This window comes from Corvus hawaiiensis, chromosome 24 (genome assembly GCF_020740725.1).
Source record: "Corvus hawaiiensis isolate bCorHaw1 chromosome 24, bCorHaw1.pri.cur, whole genome shotgun sequence".
Taxonomy (NCBI): Eukaryota; Metazoa; Chordata; class Aves; order Passeriformes; family Corvidae; genus Corvus; species Corvus hawaiiensis.
This window is the reverse complement of record NC_063236.1, coordinates 8590958-8610856: the sequence shown is the minus strand read 5'-3', so window position 1 is coordinate 8610856 and position 19899 is coordinate 8590958. Positions and strand designations below refer to the sequence as shown.

Sequence of the window (19899 nt, the reverse complement as noted above, 5' to 3'; positions counted from 1 at the left end):
CCCCGGCCCGAAGGGATGCGGGATCCTGGTGCAAGGAGCTCCATGGTCCCCGTGTGTTCCTGATGAAAAGGGATGCAGGATCCTGGTTCACGGGACTGCACAACCCGATCACAGCGCTGCCTTCACCTCCCACCCCATCCCTCCTCTCCTGACCCGTTTTTGGGGTGGAAACCCGCACTTTCGGGGAGAAGAAAAAGCATTTTTGGGGAGGAACCCCCCTCATTTCAAGGAAGGAAAGCACCAAGCCCAAACTCCCGCGGTGGCCCGGGCGGGGACTACAAGTCCCGGCAGGCGCGGACTGCAGCTCCCGGCGTGCCCGGGGCCGGCGGAGCGGAGCGAGGGCAGCGGAACGGGCCGCGCCGGGCCGGGCGGGCGCTGCTGCTGCCCTCCCTCGGCACGGGGCCGAGCCGGGCCGAGCCGGGCCGAACCGGGCCGGACTGCGCCGAGCCGAGCCGAGCAGCCCGACCGAACCGCGCCTAGCGCCGCCGAACCGGCCCGAGCGCCGCCGAACCGAGCCGAGAAGACGAACTGAGCCGGGGCGAGCAGAGCCGAGTGGAGCCGAACTGAGCCGAGGAGCCCAACCGAGCGCAGCCGAACCGGCGCGAGCGGGGCCGAACTGAACTGAACGGAGCCGAGGAGCCGAACCGAGCCGGGCCGAGAGCAGCCGAGCGAGGCCGAGCAGACCCGAGCGCAGCCGAGCGGAGCCGAACCACTTCGTTTCCTTCGCCGCTCCCCACGGGTGAGTGCAGGGGCAAGGGGTCCCGGGGGTCCCCGGGGAGGGGGGGGCTCAGCAGCCGTGCAGCTCGGAGCCCACCTTGTGGGGGTGGTATGGGGGTGTTGGGGTGCTCTCCCCCCCTCCTGCGCCATCCCGGGCCGCTTTGAACTCGTAGTTGCTCTTTTCCCCCTTATTTTGCTGTAAATAATAACCCCCCACCCCCCGCTCCCCGTGCCTCTCCTCGCCCCCGGCAGCGGCCCCCGGGAAGCTCCAGCCCGGCTGCTCCTGGCACTGCGGGGGTTTTGGGGGTCTCCGGCAGCTCATCCCGGTGCCCCCTCCCAAAACCCGGCGGTCCTGGGGGCTGCGAGACCCCCGGCAGCCCAAGGGGACCTGCCCTGGTCGCCTTTCCCATCGGGAACCCCCCCGAACCCGGTGCTCCGCGCGTGGGGAAACTGAGGCACGGATGCTGCAGGACAGCCGGGGTGCGCTCGGGGGGTCCCGGGCACCCCCCGGTTTGGGGAACACAAAGTGGGACCCCTTTTGGGGTCTGAAAGGATGGGAAAAGTTGGGCTACCTCGTGTCACAGGGCTTTTGGGGGGTCACCAAGAGGACACACAGTGTGTCCCCTCCCTCCCGGGGAATTTAGGGAGGCATAGAGGGGGCTGCCCCAAGCCTCCAGAGGCCGATTAATTATATTCATGAATTAATTGCGAGGCAGGAAAGGATTACGTAGCCCCCAGAGCTTCGGGGAGTCAGATGATGGGGGAAATTTCCTTAAAAAAAAAAAAACCAAAAAAACGAAAAAAAAAAAAAAAAATAGAAACACGAAGAGAATCTGGTGGTTATTGTGCTCCTCTAAGATAAATAAATAAGCCGGTGCAAGTCCGGGGGAAAGCAGGGCCCGCTTCCAGGAATCCCGGCGCTCCTGCGCGTTCCCGGCCCTTGGGGCACGGGGGGAGTTGGTGTTTTTTATATAACAGAGTCCGGCAGGCAGCGAAGGGACGGATTGGGGGGGTTATTTTTTCTTTCCACCCCCCCCTTCCTCTGTACTTCCCTGCCATGTTTGCTTGGCTTCATGCACGGCTGCTCCGGCCGGAGCTGGGAGTGGGGCTGGTTTCTCCCAGCCTGAGCTCGCTCACCTGCTGCTGGAAGGATCCAGCGCGGAAAACCGTGCTGGGGAGCGGTGGGAATTTGGGGATCGGGGTGGCCGGAGTTGGGAACACACCCAGATTTGGGTGGGGATGGTGGCCGTGGGTCAGGCCAGCATGTGGTGACCCGTGGAGGGGAGCCCGGTGTTTTCCCAGGGATGCTGGGTTCGCTTCCTGAGGGATTCTGGGTTTGCTTCCCGAGGGATGCTGGCCCTGCGTGTTTTCCGAGGGATGCCGGCCTGGCCTGCCCGCCCTTATCAGTCGGAAACTGCGCCGGGGTGGAGCTGGCTGCAGCGGGGCCATCCAGCATCCGGGTGTTTGGGATGGAGCTGTGATTCCAGCCAGGCCTTTTATTGCTTTTTCCACGCTCCATGGCTCCCAGTTCGCGGCACGTGTGTGTTCCTGGTCCCCCCTGCCCTGCCCTGCCCTGCCCTGCCCTGCCCTGCCCACGGTTCCCTGTTTGCCTGGAAGTGCTGTGGGGAACGGGAAGAGCCCCTTGGGATAATGTGATGGATCATCGGAGCAGGGGGCACATTCCCAGGGCCGAGGGTGGAGTGGCCCGAGCAGCACAACAAACAGGGAAATGGGGCTGGGGAGGCCATGCTGGGGGTGTTCCCCTCAAAAACATCCACCGTGCTGAGGGTGAAAACATCCTCTGGCTCGCCATGGATCCTCCTGTGTCACAGTGGGGAGCTGGGGGTCTGATGTGATGGGATCTCATCCCTGGATTGCTGTTTCTCCCTCCTTTCCTGGGATGCAGACAGGAGGGACGGAGCTGCCACATCCCTGTCCCCTCTGTGCTCCACCCCTGGGGACAGCTGGAGTTTTTGGGGTGGTTTTAGAGGGCACCTCAAGCTGGACTCGCCCCAAGGGAGCTTCTTTTGTAACTGCCCTGTGTGGGGTTATCCCGTATCCCGGACAAAGAGGAAGTGGACAGGGGGAAGCAGCGGCATCCTGGGCGTGGGGCTGCGGCCTGGCAGTGCCACCACACGTCCCTGTGGCAGCATCGTGGCAACCGTGCTGGTGGTGGCTGTTCCGTGACAACTTCCCAGACCCCCTGTTTGCTCTGGGAGGTTCCCAGGGATCCCAGGAGGATCCCAAGGAGCCAGCGCTGGGTGTTTGACTCCCCCATAAAAGAGCAGAGAGTGCTCGGAGGTGCCAGGTGTGCTGTCACCGCCCTGCGGTGGCCTTCCCGTGGTGCCACCACCTCCATGAGCTTTGCCAAACTGCGTGATCCCGGTGTGGATGCAGCCGGGATCACACCGGTGATTCCCAGGACGAGCCGTGGTCGTTGTCACCGGCGCTGTGACACTTGGAAGGGTGGAAGAGGGGGTGATCTCTTCCTGACCACACAGGGATTGTGTGCTCAGGGATTTTTTTCCTCTCGCTGGCATGCCCAGTAAAAGCCCCGATGGCTCTTCCCTAATCCATTCCGAGTTCGTGTCCCTCCTCCTGGCACCTGGCTTTTGGTTGGAGCCGGTTTTCCGAGCGGATTTGCCTGCACGGGGTCCCCTGACATGGTCAGCCCAGGAATCCGGGAGGCCCTGGCTCCTGCTCCTCGCCTTCCAGGAAGGCTGAGAAAACCGGGAATGGGGGATGCTCCATCTCTGGAGACCCAGGGGAGGTTTTGGGGGGTGTTTTGGGGAGGTCAATCCTGCAGAGCCGGAGCAGGAGCTTTGGGATGGGCACCGTGGGATGATTTGCAGCGGGCGTTGCGTGCGATCACCTGGGAAGGGCTCAGGGTGTCCCGGTGCCACATCTCCGGTGCCCACAGGTTGTGCCACCTTATCTTTAAAGCCTCTTCTAATGAATCGCCCCCGGGGTTTTGTCACCTTTCCTCCGAGTGCGTTCAGCTCCAAACAAACTCCCCACGCCCCGCGCTGAGCCTCTGTCCCCTCCTTTGCTTAAATGGGTGCAAATTCCGGATAAACCTGAAACTCCCAGCAGTGTGGGGACGGCCAGGGGAGTTCTTGGAGCCTCGGGGACAAGCGAGGGCAGCAGCGCTGGCTCCTGCCCAGGCGGAGTCCTCGGGATTTTGGGGGAGCCACACGGGGTGGGGATTTTTTGGAGGAGATGAGGAGGGGGCTGCAGCCACCTTGGCACACACGGGGAGCGTTTTCCTGCTCCTAGGGGAGGAGGGAGTAGGTGCCAGCGGGTCTGGCTGAGTATTTCGGGTCCTGGGCCAAGCGAAGGAGAAATCCCAGCCTGGTGGGAAAAACCTCTGGGCTCCTCCACGGGTCCAACCGGCGCAACGTGCCCGGGAGAGGCGGCAGCGCCCGTGGCCAGGACCAGCCCCGGTGGCGCCGGCACCGTGCCAGGCCCGGGGCTGGGTTGGCAGCGGGGGCTCCCGAGAGAGCAGTTTGACCTTCACGGAGCAGGAAAGTGCCGGGCTGAGCCTGGCAGAAAGGAGGGGACGGCACAAATCTCTCCCGAGCGGGTAAGCGGCGCTGGCCGGGCACGAGAGGTGCTGCCGGGGGGGGAGATGGCGAGCGCTGGGCTGCTTTGGGAGCCCATGGGCTGTCCCCACTTTCTTTATTCCTGGGGCTGCCGGCCCTGGGATGGTTGCACGGGCTCTGCCTCCACCGAGCCTCCGGGCCGGGCGCTGGGGGCTGGACGCGGCGTATTTATAAATATTACCTCCTTCCAGCAGCATGGAGCTCGCAGGGAGGGAGGGAGGAGGGATGGAGGCGGCGCTGGGAGTGCCTCTGGCACTGGCAGGGGGGCACGGGGTGGCCGCTGTCACCTTGCACCTGGTGCTGGTGGCAGGTGGCACCGCGAGCTTGGGGCGCGCGGAGCTCCTGCGCTGGTTTTGCCGAGCATCCCCACTTTTTGGGATGGTTTCTAGCACATTGGAGTGTGTGGCGGTGCTGTCGCAGCTCCGTGGATCCCAGCTGGGGGCCGGGATGTGCTGTCCCGCCGGTTCCCCTGGGTGCTGGTGTACGCGGTTATTTAAAAAAGCCGACACCCAAGCCTCCCGCAAGTGACCCCGAGCCGGGCTTTTCCTTCGGGGCTGCGCTCCCGGCTCTCTCCTTTCCCGAAGGGAGCGAGCGGGATGTGGAGCAGGACCTGGAGCCTGCCCGTCCCCTCCAAGGTCACCGCGGTCCCCTCCTGTGTCCCCGCGATAGGGCGCTGATTAATCACCGCGCCCGGGCTGGCGGCTCAGCCCATCCTCCTGCCCGTTCGCACTTTTATTTTTAATTGCTGCCGCCGGGGGAGGGGGGGGAGGCCGCGCAGGGGGCAGGAGCTGTGAATTCCCAGCGCGGTCAGTCGGACAGTGATGTTTCAATCAGGCCTCTGCAGCTCCTGCTCAGCTTTAGAGGGTCCAGCCCCTCTGTTTTGGGGTCCCGGGGGTCTCCGTGCCTCTCCCTGCACCCAAACTCTGGCCTGGAGTTGCCAACCTCCAGCTGTGAGCGTGATCTGTAGCCATCCCTCAGCTGGGTGGGTTTTTTGGGGTGGAAGAGAGAACTTTTGGGGTGGAGAGACACCGGAGCAAGGCTGTGTGTGTATCATTAACCCCATAATGGTTCTCCTGGCCGTGCCTTGGCACCCCCAGAACCAGGGGGCTTTTTCTGCACCCCATTTACTCAGCGACGCCGTGACAAAGGACACGCAGCCCTGCGTGGCACCGGGGACCGATGCTTCTCCCTCCACCGATTCCCTGACCCCTTCTGGGCGGGCCAGGCTTACCTGGGTGTTTTGGGCGAGCCCCGGTAATGTTTTTCCCGTGCCGGATCCCTCGGCCTTTTCCAGGCGCGGTGTTTAACTCGGGGCAGGGAAAACATTTGGCCTCTGACCCAGCGCCTGTTAACAACGTCCCGCTCCACGTTGCTGAGATGCCGGGGCTAAAAACAGTCCCGGTGACTCAGGCTCTCGCTGCTGCTGTCAACTGACCCCGGCGTGGCTCTGCCAAGCCCCTCCTTTGCCTGCTCCTTCTCCCTTTCAGGGCCGCGTGCTCTGAGCGCAGGGAAGGAGCCTCTGGATGGGGCTGGGATGGTTCCCAGCCATCCCAGGAGCTCAGTCCCGTCCAGCTGCCCCATACGGCTCCTGGGTGGGTGGTGGGGAGGGCACTGCTGCTCGCTGGGGTTGGAAATGGGGTTCTCCTCCTGTTTTCCTCATTGCAGAGGCTGGATGGGATCTCTGGAGTGTCCGGTCTGACCTCATGGTCAGCGTTGGTGTTGGATGAGGGTTTCTGAGGATGGCCCTACTGCCTGATGTCCCTGTTTGTGGGGAGGAGCCCTTTCCTGAGACCCCTGTCCCGCAGCTCCTTCCTGGGGCTGCCCACCCCAAATCCTTCCTGAGACCTCCATCCTGCAGCTCCTTCCTGGGGCTGCCCACCCCAAATCCTTCCTGAGACCCTTGTCTCACAGCTCCTTCCTGGCGCTGCTCACCCCAAGTCCTTCCTGAGACCCCCATCCACAGCTCCTCCTGGTGCTGCCCACCCCGAATCCTTCCTGAGACCCCCATCCCGCAGCTCCTTCCTGGCGCTGCTCACCCCAAGTCCTTCCTGAGACCCCCATCCTGCAGCTCCTTCCTGGCGCTGCCCACCCCAAATTCTTCCTGAGACCCCCATCCTGCAGCTCCTTCCTGGCGCTGTTCGCCCCAAATCCTTCCTGAGACCCCCATCCACAGCTCCCTCCTGGGGCTGCCCACCCTGAATCCTTCCTGAAACCCCCATCCTGCAGCTCCTTCCTGAGGCTGCCACCCCAAATCCTTCCTGAAACCCCCATCCCACAGCTCCCTCCTGGGGCTGCCCACCCCAAATCCTCTCCTGAGACCCCCATCCTACAGCTCCTTCCTGGCGCTGCCCACCCCAAATCCTTCCTGAGACCCCCATCCTGCAGCTCCTTCCTGGCGCTGCCCACCCTAAATCCTTCCTGAGACCCCCATCCTGCAGCAGCTCCTTCCTGGCGCTGCCCACCCCAAATCCTTCCCGGGGAGATGAAGGATTCTCGCTGAGCCCTGGCACTGCGGGTGCCCTGTCACGGCATCAGTCACCCCCGTGGTGGCCTTGCCAAGTCTGGGTGAGTGCCCCAGGGGTGGCCACGAGGCTGGGCCCAGCTGGGCAGGGACAGGTGGGTCCAGCTGTGTTCTGGCCTGGATCTCCCTCTCCGTGGAGGGAGCAGAGGATCAGAGCAGATCCTCTGGTGCAGAGCAGCCTTGGGGTGTGCCCAGCAGCGTGTCCTTCTTGTGGCACTGCCATCCTGCTGGGGACCCGCTGGGAGTGCTGGAGGGACTGCCCCGTGCTGCTGGGCTGTGTAATTAATCACAGAATGCTTGGGGACCTTAAAGCTCCGCACGTTCCATGGGCAGGGACGCCTTCCACTGTCCCAGGCTGCTCCAGCCTGGCTTTGGACACTTCCAGGGGATCCAGGGGCAGCCACAGCTGCTCTGGGCACCCTGTGCCAGGGCCTGCCCACCCTCACAGACAGCAATTCCTTCCCAATCTCCCATCCATCCCTGCCCTGTGTGCTGGTGCTCCAGGCCCTCTCCATCTTTCTTGTCATCTTCCCTAAACTTCGTCTTTTCCAGCCTCTTTTCCACCTGTAATCCAGGTGCTTACTCTGCACCCACTCTGGGCACACGGGGGGTGAGGGATCCCTGCGTGCCACATCCCCTGGAGTGACAAGGGACAGCTTTTGCCCGCCCTTGGGACAGACCCAGCCCTGGCTCCTGTGCCCCGGTGGCAGTGGCTGCATCAATTTTTCCACGCTTTTTCTCAGCCCTGTTGCTCACTCCTGTGACAAAAACAAGCAGGTTTGGAGGGGGTTTTTTTTGCAACTTCCCTCCCTCCCCGCTCCCCACGTGGCCACTGAAAATGAGGAACACGGGGCTGGCCCGGAGCACGGAGGAGCTGTGACCTGCTGGCCCTGGCACCTGCAGGGTCCCCCAGCCCCTCTGTTCTGCACCCAGGTAACCCCTGCCTCACTGTCCCCCTGTCCCCACACAGCGGGGTCACAGCAGAGCCCGTCCCCACACGTGGGGTGGCTTTGTGGGGTGGCAGCTGGGTGACATCGGGTGCTCCTGGAGCAAACCCTGGGCTCGGGGCTGTCTGGACCCAGCTGTGCCTGCCCGGGCTGGGGTCCCCTGTGCTCCCTCCCTGCCACCCCCGTGTCCGTCCCCACCCCCCGGCGTTTGAAAACGAGAAACGAGGAAGGAAGGAAGGAAGGGAAGGCTGGGCCGGCCCGTGGCGAGCAGCGAAGCTGTTTTCACTTCTTTCTTCTCCTTTTCCTTTCCACTGCCCCTCAGCTGCCAGCCCAGAGCGGGGTTTGGGTGGGTGGATGGTGCCTGCCCTGTCCCCCCTCCTTCCCCCGGGGGTCCCCGCTCCCTCCTGGAGCTGCTGATTGATTTTTTGCTGATTGATTTTTCCGCTCATAAACGGCCACGATCGACCGGCAAATAAAACACGGGAGGGAGCGGGGCTGGGCAGCGCTGCCTGGCGCCGTGAGTTTGGGGGGTTCTCAGCCCGGCAGGGCATCGCTCCCCCTGCTCAGAGGGGTGGCAGAAGGAGGCGTGTGGCACTCGCAGGGGGTGCTGTGGCCGTGCCAGGCGGGCAGGACGGTGCCACCTCCCCTGGGAGGGTAACGCGATCCCCCGGGCTAAATCTGGAAAACGCCTGCCGGCAGCTTGGATTTCTCACCCACACCTGAGCCTGGGCACGCTGCTGTGGCTTCTCCAGGTGTTGTGTCCCTTCAGGTGGCCCTGGGGGCCCCCTGCCAGCTCGGGCAGTGGGTCTGTCACCAGCCCGGCCCCCGGCGTTGCGGGGCAGCACCCCATGTCCCTCCAGCACCCCATGTCCCTCCAGCACCCGATGTCCCTCCAGCACCCGATGTCCCTCCAGCACGTCCCAGCGATTGCTGAGCAGCCGCCCCCATGCCACCACCGGCTGTCACTGTCACCGCAGGGCTGAGGGTCAGCTCGGGGCTGTGCGAAGTCCTGAGGGGGCTGAGGGAGGGTTGGGGCAGCTCTGAGGATCCTCCAGCTGGAGCCACCCCCGAGTGCCATCCCGGGACGCTGGGTTCTTGCTGAAATAACACCCCCAGAGAGAGAGCAAGGAAGGGCCAGAAATAACCGTGGTGCTGAGTAGCGGCAGAGATATTTGGGAGGGAGATGCATTCCCTGGCTCTGGCCCCGCTGTGGGGTTGGGGGGTGCTGATGGAGCATGGCTGGAGCCTGGACAGCCCCGTGTCCTGCGTTTCTCCAGACAGGAAAAGTGGATTTGGGGTGTGGAGAGGGGCTGGGATCATCCAGCTTTTCCCTCCCTTTCAGCCACCCTTCAGCCCCTCCATCCCCTTCCCAGCTGCTCCATCTCCCACCCTGGGCCTCCCGCCACTGCTGGGCCTCCCTGTGCACCAGGATGAGCCTCGCCAGGGTCCCCTTCCAGTAGGGACCAGTTTGGGGCTCCCACTGGTGCTGGGATCCGGCTCAGTGGGAGAACCTCTGGGTGCCCTCACAGGAATAACAGGATGGAGCTGCCATTCCATTGCTCTTCTGGAGATGGACCAGGGGAGGCTGGGATGTGTCCCCAGGGTGGGACGTGGGCCCCGGGTCCCCATCCTGTCCCGCTGCCGCCCTCCTGCTGGGGCTGACTCAGAGCGAAAGCAGAAGCTGCTCAGCGTTTTGGGGGGTGGGGGGGAAGCCAAGCAGAACCAAAGGGGTTATTTTAAACCTGACCTAATTTCCCCCCTCTCCTCACCAAGCCCAGCTCTCGCCACCCTTCCCCATCTTCCTCCTCATCTTCTGCAGCTCTTCTTGGGGAGCTTTTGGCTCTCCCACTCCTGGTTTCTATAAGGGGAGATCCTGCAGCCAGGCTGGGTGGTGGCACCGGGGCCAGCAGGGCTCAGTGGGTGCTGTGTTGTGGGCGGCTGTGCCTCGGCACCCTTCCCGTGACATCCTCGAGCTCCCACGAGTGCCAGCCCTTCCTGAGAAAAGCCTCTCGCCCTTCCCTTCGTGTTTGGGGTTGTACATCCCCCGTGGGCATCAGCTCTGGGTTTCCCCCTTAGTTCAGCCTTGTTCCATCCTCTGTGGGCTCTCACCGGGGTCTTTTCCAGGGTTCTGCTGTTTCTCATCCCGGCACCACCCCCCGTGCCCTCCTCTCGGGCTGTTTGCACATCCCCCTTAACGAAGCTCCGGTGGATCGCTGGCCCAGGCTCCGGTCTCCCATCCCCCTTTGGACAGGCCACCATGGCTAATTAATTCCCTTCCCCTCGCCGCTCAATAGCTGCTCTTGAGCTGTGTAATCGCGTTGCCGTCCGTGCTGCCTTGATTTAATTTCCCCTCCGGGTAGCGCATGGCACCGGCTCTGCGTGGCCGCCACCCGTCTCTGATCCCACCTCGCATTTAAACAGCAAAACCTGTCTGGTTTTCCCCTCCTGCCTCTTCCCCTCGCAGCTTTTCCTTTGCCTCCCGTGCTCCGCTTCCCTGCGATGCCGCGCTCCAGACCCGCATCCCTTAAGGCACCTCCCGCATCCCGGCCCCGCGTGGGAAAGCGGCCCCGTGGAAAGCCCTGGCGGCGGTGGCTGGGGCGGCTCCCCGTGCCCCGGCATCCTCCGCCCTCCGCGGGCCGCCGTCCCCTTTGTCCGGGGGAACAAGGGCCGGTCTGTGCCGGCCGGGGGCCGCTGCGGTCCCCCCCGTCCCCGCGCTCGCGTGCCGGCCCCGCACAGAGCCCGCCTTGTTCGCCCCGCGCCGGAGCCGGGCTCGGGCACGGCCGGGCTGGGGGTTAAAGCTGTCCCCGGCTCCTGGCACCCGCCGGCCTTTTCTTCCTGCTCTTCCCTCTCTTTCTCTTTCCCTTTCGCTGCCGGGCTCGCTGTGGGGTTCTGCCGTCGCTGCGGTGTTTGGGAAGTGGCTCCGGGTTGAGTGTACGGCGCGGGGTCCTGGCTGCTCCATCGCGGTTCCCGGCTCGTCCTTCCTGCCAGGCCCTAATTTCCCTCACTCTCCTTGTCAATCTCAGCTCCGGCCACCCTTCCTCATCCTCATTCTCAGCTGTCGCCCTTCTCGGGAGCTTCCCTGGGGTGCTTTTGACTTTCCCATCCCTGTTTTCTGTAAGGAGGCAGCTGGTGGGGGCTCCTACAGCCAGGCTGGGTGCTGGGACCTGGTCCTCCTGCTCTGGGACAGCAGCGCCAGCGCTGGGATGATCCTCCTGGATCAGTCACCATCCAGCGTGGGCGCTCTGGGATTTCTCCTCCTTCCTCGTGCCTCAGTTTCCCCGCTGGGCAAGGCTGTCGGTGACGTGCCGTGTCCTCCTCGCAGGGTGCCCTCGGTGCCAGGCGGGCTCGTGGCTCCCGGCCCGGTGTCTCACCATGGCGTCGCGCATCGGGCTGCGGATGGAGCTGATGAAGCAGCAGGCGCAGCAGGAAGCGGAGCGGGAGCGGGTGCAGCAGCAGATGATGATGAACTACATGCAGCAGCAGCGCATGCCCGTGGCCTCCAGCCCCGCCATCAACACCCCCGTCCACTTCCAGTCCCCTCCGCCCGTGCCCGGAGAGGTCCTCAAGGTACCGTGGTGTCTCCCCTGCCGGGGTGTGAGACAACCCGCGGGGTCCCTGATGGGTTTTGTCCCTGCAGGTCCAGTCCTACCTGGAGAACCCCACCACCTACCACCTGCAGAAGTCTCGGGACAAGAAGGTCCAGGCTTATCTCTCCGAAACCTATGGGAACAAGTTCGCTGCCCACGTCAGCCCTGCCAGCCACTCTCCCAAGCCACCCCCGGCCGCGTCCCCCGGCGTCCGGCCCGGCCACGTCCTGTCCTCCTCAGCGGGCAACAGCGCTCCCAACAGCCCCATGGCCATGCTCAACATCGGCTCCAACCCGGAGCGGGAGGTGAGGGGGTGTCACCGGGCTGCTGGGGACACACCAGGTGCTGGGAAGGGCAGAGGAGCCCAATTGTCCTTTTCCCTTTCAGTTTGATGAGGTCATCGATGACATCATGCGCCTGGATGATGTTTTGGGCTACGTGAACCCCGAAGTCCACATGCCCAACACGGTGAGTGAGGGTGACAGGAAGGGACCGGACCTGGGGGGTCCCACAGCCCTGTCCGTGCAGGGATGGAGGTGGCACAGAGGGGACCTTCTGCCACACCCCCGCATCCCCTTGGTGGCACCCAAGCCAATCCTGTCCCTGGAGGCAGCAACACCCACAAGAATCAATCCTCCAGCGTTTTTCCCCCTTGAGGACAACTGGGAACCCTTTTAAAAAGCTGGAGAGGCGGGAGAGAGGCACAGGGAGGGACCAGGGGTGGGGAGATGGCAGAGCCGGCAGAGGTTTCCCAGGCAGGAGCTCCCCCAGAGCAGCACCGTGTCCCGGGTCAGATCCATGTGGCAGCTTGGGCCTCCCAGTGGGATTCATCCTGCCCAGCCCTTCTCAGATGTGATTCATCTGCCCTATTTTAGATGTTGGCCATGGGAGGGGATCAGCTGTGCCCTTTGAAGTCCTGTTTTCTTTGATGAAAGCTGCTTTAAGGAGCTGGGAAGACAATTCCACCTGCCCAGGCTGTGCACTCCCATCCCAGCTGGGCTGGATCCCGGTCCCCAGCCCTGCCTGCAGCTGACCCAGCTGTCCCTCTGCTTTCCAGCTGCCCATGTCCAGCAGTCACATGAATGTCTACAGTGGGGACCCCCAGGTGACGGCGTCGCTCGTTGGTGTCACCAGCAGCTCCTGTCCCGCCGACCTCACCCAGAAGAGAGAACTCACAGGTGTGTCCCGGCCCCAGAGCGGGCGGGGTGACAGCAAGTGACAAAACTGGGGCTGCTCTGTCCCCACGGGGGTATGGGGACTCCAGTGCCAGCCCGGGATGCTCGTGGGGTGAGGTGCAGCCTCGTCCCCTCGCGGTGACATCGTGGGGTCTCTTGCAGATGCCGAGAGCCGAGCCCTGGCCAAAGAGCGCCAGAAGAAAGACAATCACAACCTGAGTGAGTTCAGCTCTGCCTTCGCCTCTCCTGACCCCACAGCCATTTTCCCATCACTCTTCATCCTCGTTCCTGCTTTCTCTGAGCTGCGTCCCCCTTCCCATCCCAGCTGACCCTCAGGAAAGACCCCCTGAGCCCCTCCTTCCTGGCAAAGTGGGGTACAGGAGCCACCTCGCTGTCCTCCTGGGGGGAGCTCAGACCTGCTGGGCCAGGGGTGGAGCAGGGGTGGCTCCTGAGGTTCCTCATCCTGAGCTCCCCAGTTCCTCAGGGTCTGGCTGGGGCACGACAGTGGGATGTGGGACATGAGGGACACGTGTGACACGCAGCCTCCCCTGCTCCTGCTGCCCCCTCACTTCCACCCCTCTCCTCTCACCCGCAGTCGAGAGGCGGCGAAGGTTCAACATCAACGACCGCATCAAGGAGCTGGGAATGCTGATCCCCAAGGCCAACGACCTGTACGTATCCCTGGCTCCTGCTGGGCTGGGATCACTGGGATCACTGGGGGCTTTTTGGTGGAGCAGGGGTGAGGGGCCATGCTGCTGGCATCCAGGTCCATCTCTTTTCCCATCCCGGGTGACAGGGACGTGCGCTGGAACAAAGGGACAATCCTGAAGGCTTCCGTGGACTACATCAAGAGGATGCAGAAGGACCTGCAGAGGTCCCGGGACCTGGAGAATCACTCGCGGCGCCTGGAGATGACCAACAAGCAGCTGCTGCTCCGCATCCAGGTGAGCTTCCCTGGGCTCTGCCCTCCCTCTGCTCCACCCCAGCCCCACCAGCCCCTCACTCCTGTCCCACCGAAGGCATGGCCAGGGGGGTCTCCTGCCTTTTTTGGCTGGGAAGCGACCAGGAGCAAAGTCTTGAGGCAAACCTGGTGTCGGAGCCTGCTGAGCTTTGCATGGATCACCGTGCATCTTCCATGGGCTGCTTCCCTGGGAGCTTCTCAGTCCCTGCCGCCTCCATAAATGTCCCCGTGCCCTGTCCCCGAGTGTGACACCCCCACCAAAGCCCCGCTGTGTCCCCTTGGCAGGAGCTGGAGATGCAGGCACGCGTCCACGGGCTGCCCACCTCCTCGCCCTCGGGCGTCAACGTGGCCGAGCTGGCTCAGCAGGTGGTCAAGCAAGAAGCCAGCGGGGACGAGGGCACCCTGGAGCCACTGCTGGCACCCCCAGACCCCGAATCGCAGCCGCAGCCGGCGCTGCCCGCGCCGCCGCAGTCTCCCTATCACCAGCTGGACTTTACCCACAGCCTGAGCTTCGATGACGGCTCCCAGGGCTTCCCGGACAGCCTGGAGCCCGGCCACAGCGCTTCCTTCCCATCCCTATCCAAGAAGGAGCTGGACTTGATGCTGATGCAGGACACGATGCTGCCCCTGGCCTCTGACCCCTTGTTCTCGGCCATGTCCCCGGAGGCCTCCAAGGCCAGCAGTCGCCGGAGCAGCTTCAGCATGGAGGACGCGGACATGCTGTGATGGGGAGCTGCTGGGGCGAGGGCTGCAGCGCCAGCTTTGGGTGGGCAAGTCCCAGGACACTCCCAGCAGCAGGAGCCCGTCCTGCCATGCACTTGAATCTTCCCAGGAGTAATTTCTCTATGCAACGGGGGCTCGGGTTGGGCCCGCCGGGTGCTGCCATGTCTTTCGCAGCTTCTTTTTGCCAGGAGCGGGAATGGACCTTCCTGGCTTTGCTGTGGCGTTGGCCTGACTGCGAGATTCCACAGCCCGGCAGCGAGATCTCGGCTGCTTCGCCTTTCAGCAGAACCCTCCTGGCCTCACCCCCTTCCCCTGGGGTGGTGCCTCGGAGCCTCGAGCCCCCGGGAGCAGAGGGACGATGCTGCGAGCTTTGTGTCTGGTTTGGCGTCTTGCTCTGGGATCCTTCATCCCCACGGAGTCATCCCCAGCCTCTGGATGCTTCCCAGTCCATCCAGTTCCTCCTTCCTGGGAGCACCCGCTGCTCCAGGGTTGCAGAAGGGTGACAAGGCGTTAATTGGTGCACGTTCGTTAATATGGCACCGGGGGTGCTGTCTGCAGGTGGGTGTTGAAGGCACCCACAACACCTGGGTTTGGGGGGGGTTTGATGCTCCACCAACCCCCTGCTGCCACCCCCACCTTGTGGGGCAGCACCCACCACCCCAAAACCTCTGGGCAAAGGTGCCAGGTGACCCTGAGCCTCCTCGAAGTGTCCCTGCAGTGTCCCTGTCCCGTGGCACCGAGCCCCGGCTCCTTCCTGGAAGGATAAAAGGGTTTTTACACTTGGCTTTTTGGGGATACTTCTTGAGAGTCCTGCCCCGTGTGGGCGTGCAGGTCCGGGCTCTGACCAGGGGATGGTTTGTGCCAGCTGCCAAACCTGACCTGCTTGGAATTCGGGGCTTGTTTCTCTTCCCAGTGTCACCAGCTCGTTCCCCAGCCAGGACTGGTCTGTACTGGGGAGCTGCTTTGGGTCTCTGCCTCATGTCCCGACTCCTCCATCCCAGCTGGAGGCTGGGGGCGAGCTGGGAAGGGCAGGGAAGGGCTGTTCCCAGGGAAAACACTCCATGGATTCATTGAGGGAGAGGAGGGGAGCTGGGGAGAGGAGACCCCTTGGCCATCGTCCCCCCCCTGGCCTGGGGGTGCCCGTGTGGGGCTGGGGGTGCCCGTGTGGGGCTGGGGGTCACTGGGCGCCCCCTGTCCTGGACCTGGATGACCTGGAGGGGACAAAGATGCCCCGTGGTGGCTGGATTTGGGGTTGGAAGTGGGGGACAGCCCTAGAGAGGGGTCTGTGGGACGTGAGGGTGCGGGGAAGTGAGGAAGGTGGGGAGGAAGAGGGAGGAGGAGTGGCCCTGGAGCAGGGCAGGGAGCGGGAAGGGACCCGAGGGGACACTGGGTGAGCAGAGAGGGGCTCTGGGCTCTGAGCTGGAGGGGCTGGGGGTGTTCACAGGAGGCCTTGGCACCCTTTGTGTGCTGCCATCAGTGCCTGGAAAGAGAATTGTCCCTGCCAGGGTCAGCCCTGGCCGAGCTGGGGACCTGTGGGTGTGGGAGAGCCACGGCTCTGTGCCCTCCAGAAGGGGCAGGCACACGAAATCCCACAGGAAATTGAGATTATTGTGGCTTTAGGATGCCCTTGGGCACCTGTGGGCAAGGCCTGGCCACTGCTCAGCACGAGATGTCTCCCCTGGCTGTGAGTAAACAGTTGTGGATTATAATTACTATTTTTTTTAAATCTTTTTGGGAGTTTTGTTTGTTTTTCTTTTTTTTGTTGTTTTTTTTTGGGTGTTTTTTGTTTTGTTTTGTTTTTTTGTTTTTTTTAATGCACTGTGCTCTGATTAAAAAATTTTACTACTGTTTTATAAATAAATGTATAAAAAGAATGAACTGGGATGGAAGAAGAATCATTAAAAATATATTTATTTACAACATCCTGGAGCGTGGCAGCTTCTTCTTTGTCCTGGGTGGAGGACTGGATCTGCATCACCTCAGGGTGCTGCAAAACCCCTCTGGGGGCTGGTCCAGGCAGGTTTTGGGGACTCTCCTGCCCATTGCAAGAGGAAAAATCTACTTATAAAGTATCCTGCTGAGCCTGTGCCTGGCAAAACTCATCCCACACCTCGTCTGCAGCCCCTCAGCCACGTGCCAGGTTCCCACTCCCCTCGGTGCTGGTGTTAAACACACCCAGGAGGGGAAAGCAAGCAAGAAAATCCACCTTAAAACAGACTTCCCATGCTGGAAAAATCACAGGGGCTAATCTTGGAAACTTTATTAAAAGGAGAAGGAGGGGGGAAAAAAGAGCGAGAAGAGGCCGAAGGTGGTGGTGGTGGAGGGGGGGGGGAGAGAAGGAGCGAGTGGTTCCAGACACTTCAGAGGGGGAAAAAAAATGACAAAAAAAAAAAAAAATCCCTGATTTGATTTATCAGGGGAGTGTGAACACTAAATAGAGAACAACGCCTGAAGTGTGAATTATTTCCTATATTAACACAGAGAAAAACTGATAGCCTTTTCATGTCAGGAGAATAGCGTGCAGGGAGGGAGGGGAGCCCACGACATTGTTCCAGCTCGGGGTTTGCTCACTCTTTATCAGGCTGAGATCAAAATTTATTCCCAGGATGAGGCCTGCGGCCCGGCTGAGGCCCTAGAGATTTTTAAGGGCCTAATTAAGAAAACAGGATGAAAATGGCGAAATAAGAGGGCAATTTACTTCTTGCAGAATAGGGAGATCAAATCAACTTATGAGCAATTAATGTGCACAAGGAGAGAATAAAGGGATGCCGGGATATGGAAGAGGGGCCTCATTTTAATGACATGCTCTGGTGTTGGCATAGAGGATTACTCTGAAGGTCAGATGGAGATTGAAACGACCTTGCAGATTCTTAACCCTCCTTCCAATTAACAGAACCAACTCAGAAATGCAAAAGACCCCGGCTCGGAGCACTGTCATCGCTTTATGCGCCGGAGGGAGAGGGGAGGGCGGGGGGAAAAATAAAATTATAAAGGAGAGAGAGGACGAAAGGGGGTTTCCTTGGCTTCCACAGCGGCCGTGGAGACGGGAGAGGAGGCTCTTAATTACAGTCTGGGAGCCACCCACGGAAAAAAAACGGTGTCAAGGCTGCGAGTGGGAGAGAAAAGGGAGGGAGCGCTGGCTGGGGGTGATGGGTTAGTGCCGGGCTCTGCCTGCGGGGACGGACTGGGACGGACTGGGACGGACTGGGATGGAGGGACAGAGCCGCGGGATGGGCACAGCACGAGAGCCACCGCAGCGGGAGGGTCCCGGCCGCTGTCCCAGCGCCGGTGCCACGCCGCCCGTGGTGCTTTTCCCAGCGCTGGGGCTGATCCCATGGGAAGAGGAAGGATGGGGACATCGCGAGCGGGTGGACGGGACCCCGGCGGGGGACACGGGGCCGGGCGCGGTGGCCGCGGGCTCCGGGAGGGTCGGGACGGGAGCGGCGAGGCTGCAGCGGGGCTGAGCAGCCACAAGAGAGAGCCCGAAGGTTGCGGAGGAGCCGGGGCTGGGCGGGAGGAGCGGCCCGAGCCCCGCCGGCTCCCGGGAACGGGAACGGGAGCGGGGAGCTCCCCCGGGGCTCTGCGGTGCTCCGGGTCCTGGACACGGCGATCTGGGCTCTCAGCCCCCAAATCCATCCATCCGTCCGTCCGTCCGTCCGTCCATCCGCAGCCCCGCTCAGGTGGGACCCCACCCGCAGAGCTGCCTCCAGCTTTGGGTCCGACAGCACAAGGATGTGGAGCTGCTGGAGCAAATCCGGAGGAGGCACCAAGGATGCTCCGAGGGCTGGAGCTCCTCTGGAGCCAGGCTGGGAGAGCTGGGGGTGCTCACCTGGAGAAGAAAAGGACACAGGGAGAGCTCAGAGCCCCTGGCAGGGCCTAAAGGGGCTCCAGGAGAGCTGGAGAGGGACTGGGGACAAGGGATGGAGGGACGGGACACAGGGAATGGCTTCCCAGTGCCAGAGGGCAGGGATGGATGGGAGATTGGGAAGGAATTGCTGTCTGTGAGGGTGGGCAGGCCCTGGCACAGGGTGCCCAGAGCAGCTGTGGCTGCCCCTGGATCCCCTGGAAGTGTCCAAGGCCAGGCTGGACAGGGCTTGGAGCAGCCTGGGATACTGGAAGGTGTCCCTGCACCGGCCTTTGGATGTGTCTCCAACCCCCTCACAAGTGCTCGTGGCAAGTTGTTTCTCCAGCCCCCTCACAAATCCTCATTTCGAGTTGTTTCTCAAAATCCCGGAGAGTTTTCTGCAGAAAGTTTTCTTGGGGAGAGAAAAATAATCTTTAATGTAACAGAGGATGGGCTTGATCCCGAAGGAAGAAGGAATGAGCACGAGCCAAGTGGATTCACTCCCTCAGCACCTCCGGAGGTGCTGGGCCAAGCCCTGGGTATCTGAGCAGGAGAGCAGCAGCAAGAGGAGTGGGAAAATCAAGGGGTTTCACCCCAAATCCTGGGCTCCCTGAACTCATCCCCACATGGCCCTGTGGCACCCCTGGCACGGGTCAGCCCAGCCCTGTGATCTGGAAGCCGTTCCCTGCCTCAGGCTGAGTTTTCCCTCTCCCCCCGTCTCCCTCCATTTCCTTGCTGGCTCTGTCCGAGCCCCCTCTGCGATCTGAGCGCTTCAGCTGCTCCTGCTGCTCCTTCCCCACCTGAAGCCCAAACCCTCGGCCCCGCCGCCGTCTCTCCCAGGGTTGTTGTGGCAACGCTTGGGATGAGGTCAGGAGGAAGGGGTGGCTTTTTCAGGTGGGGGAGCAGCCACGCAGCTGCCTCGGCTCCCAGAAACCAGAGCAGCTCCTTGCGAGGAAACCTTTGTAATAAAGAGGGAGAGGCTGGAAAACCTCTGATGCCTGTCCAGAAATTGATTCCAAAGAGAAGGGGCTAGGTGGGTCCCTGGGTGAGTCTCTGGCTGGGAAGGGTCTCTCCCTGGATGTGTTTGGCCTGCTGCTTTTCCATCGGCAGCTTTTTAAGGCTCTGCGATTGGGGAGCCCTTTGGATTGCCTGGGGAGCCCTCGCTCCTGGTTTAATTGAGGATTTCTGGAAGTGGCTGTGTGCTCTAAACCACAGAACTGGGGGATGAAGGATGGTGGAGTTGGGAAGAGGGCAATGGATGTGCTGGAAAAAATCCCTGGGAGTGGGAAATGAGGCGCAGGTGGACAGTTCCTGCCTCAGTTTCCTCACTGTCCAGGTGAGGATGCCGAGGGTGACGCAGGGATGTGACCTGGCCCTTTCCTGGGGTGCAGCCCCTTTCCCATGGGATGCAAATATCCCCCAGGGAGCAAAACCTGGGAAAAAAAATCCCTCGTGGCTGGCTGTGCATGTCAGAGCCAGCTCAGATGGTTTTTGGGGTGCTGGGAGAGGCTCAGTTCTGCCTCCCCTGTAGATCTGCAGGAATTTTCACCCCCAAGCCACCTCTGGAGCCAAACGGCCCCACTCCACCGGCCCTGGCAGGGCTGGGATGTCTGCCAGGGCAGCTTTGGCCCCACAGACTCCCAGCCCATCTGGATTTTCCGTGCCTGCCGCTGGATTTACAGCCCTGGGTGCTGGAGCAGCTCCTGGCTGCTCGTTTGAGCGCAGCTGTGCCGGGATCAGAGCACAGAGCTCCGTCCCTGCCACCAGGAGAGGGGACAGCGGGCAGCAGGAGCGGCCGGAGCAGCAGCAGAACCCCAGGGCA

At 62.2% G+C, this 19899-nt stretch overlaps 1 protein-coding gene across 2 annotated transcripts; it reads left to right on the top strand.

The window, feature by feature from the left end:
* The first annotated feature begins 433 nt into the window (after window positions 1-433).
* TFEB (transcription factor EB) lies at window positions 434-15811 on the top strand. Of its 2 annotated transcripts, none has more exons than XM_048328176.1 (9): window positions 434-739; window positions 11110-11354; window positions 11425-11679; window positions 11762-11842; window positions 12432-12552; window positions 12712-12768; window positions 13145-13220; window positions 13346-13493; window positions 13796-15811. In XM_048328176.1, exons 2-9 carry the CDS (start codon window positions 11160-11162, stop codon window positions 14234-14236), a joined length of 1374 nt encoding a protein of 457 aa, XP_048184133.1. In that variant the 5' UTR covers window positions 434-739; window positions 11110-11159; the 3' UTR covers window positions 14237-15811. The 2 variants fall into 2 exon arrangements, with proteins under 2 accessions (XP_048184133.1, XP_048184134.1); XM_048328177.1 differs by lacking the exon at window positions 434-739 and adding an exon at window positions 10501-10712.
* Window positions 15812-19899: the final 4088 nt, after the last annotated feature.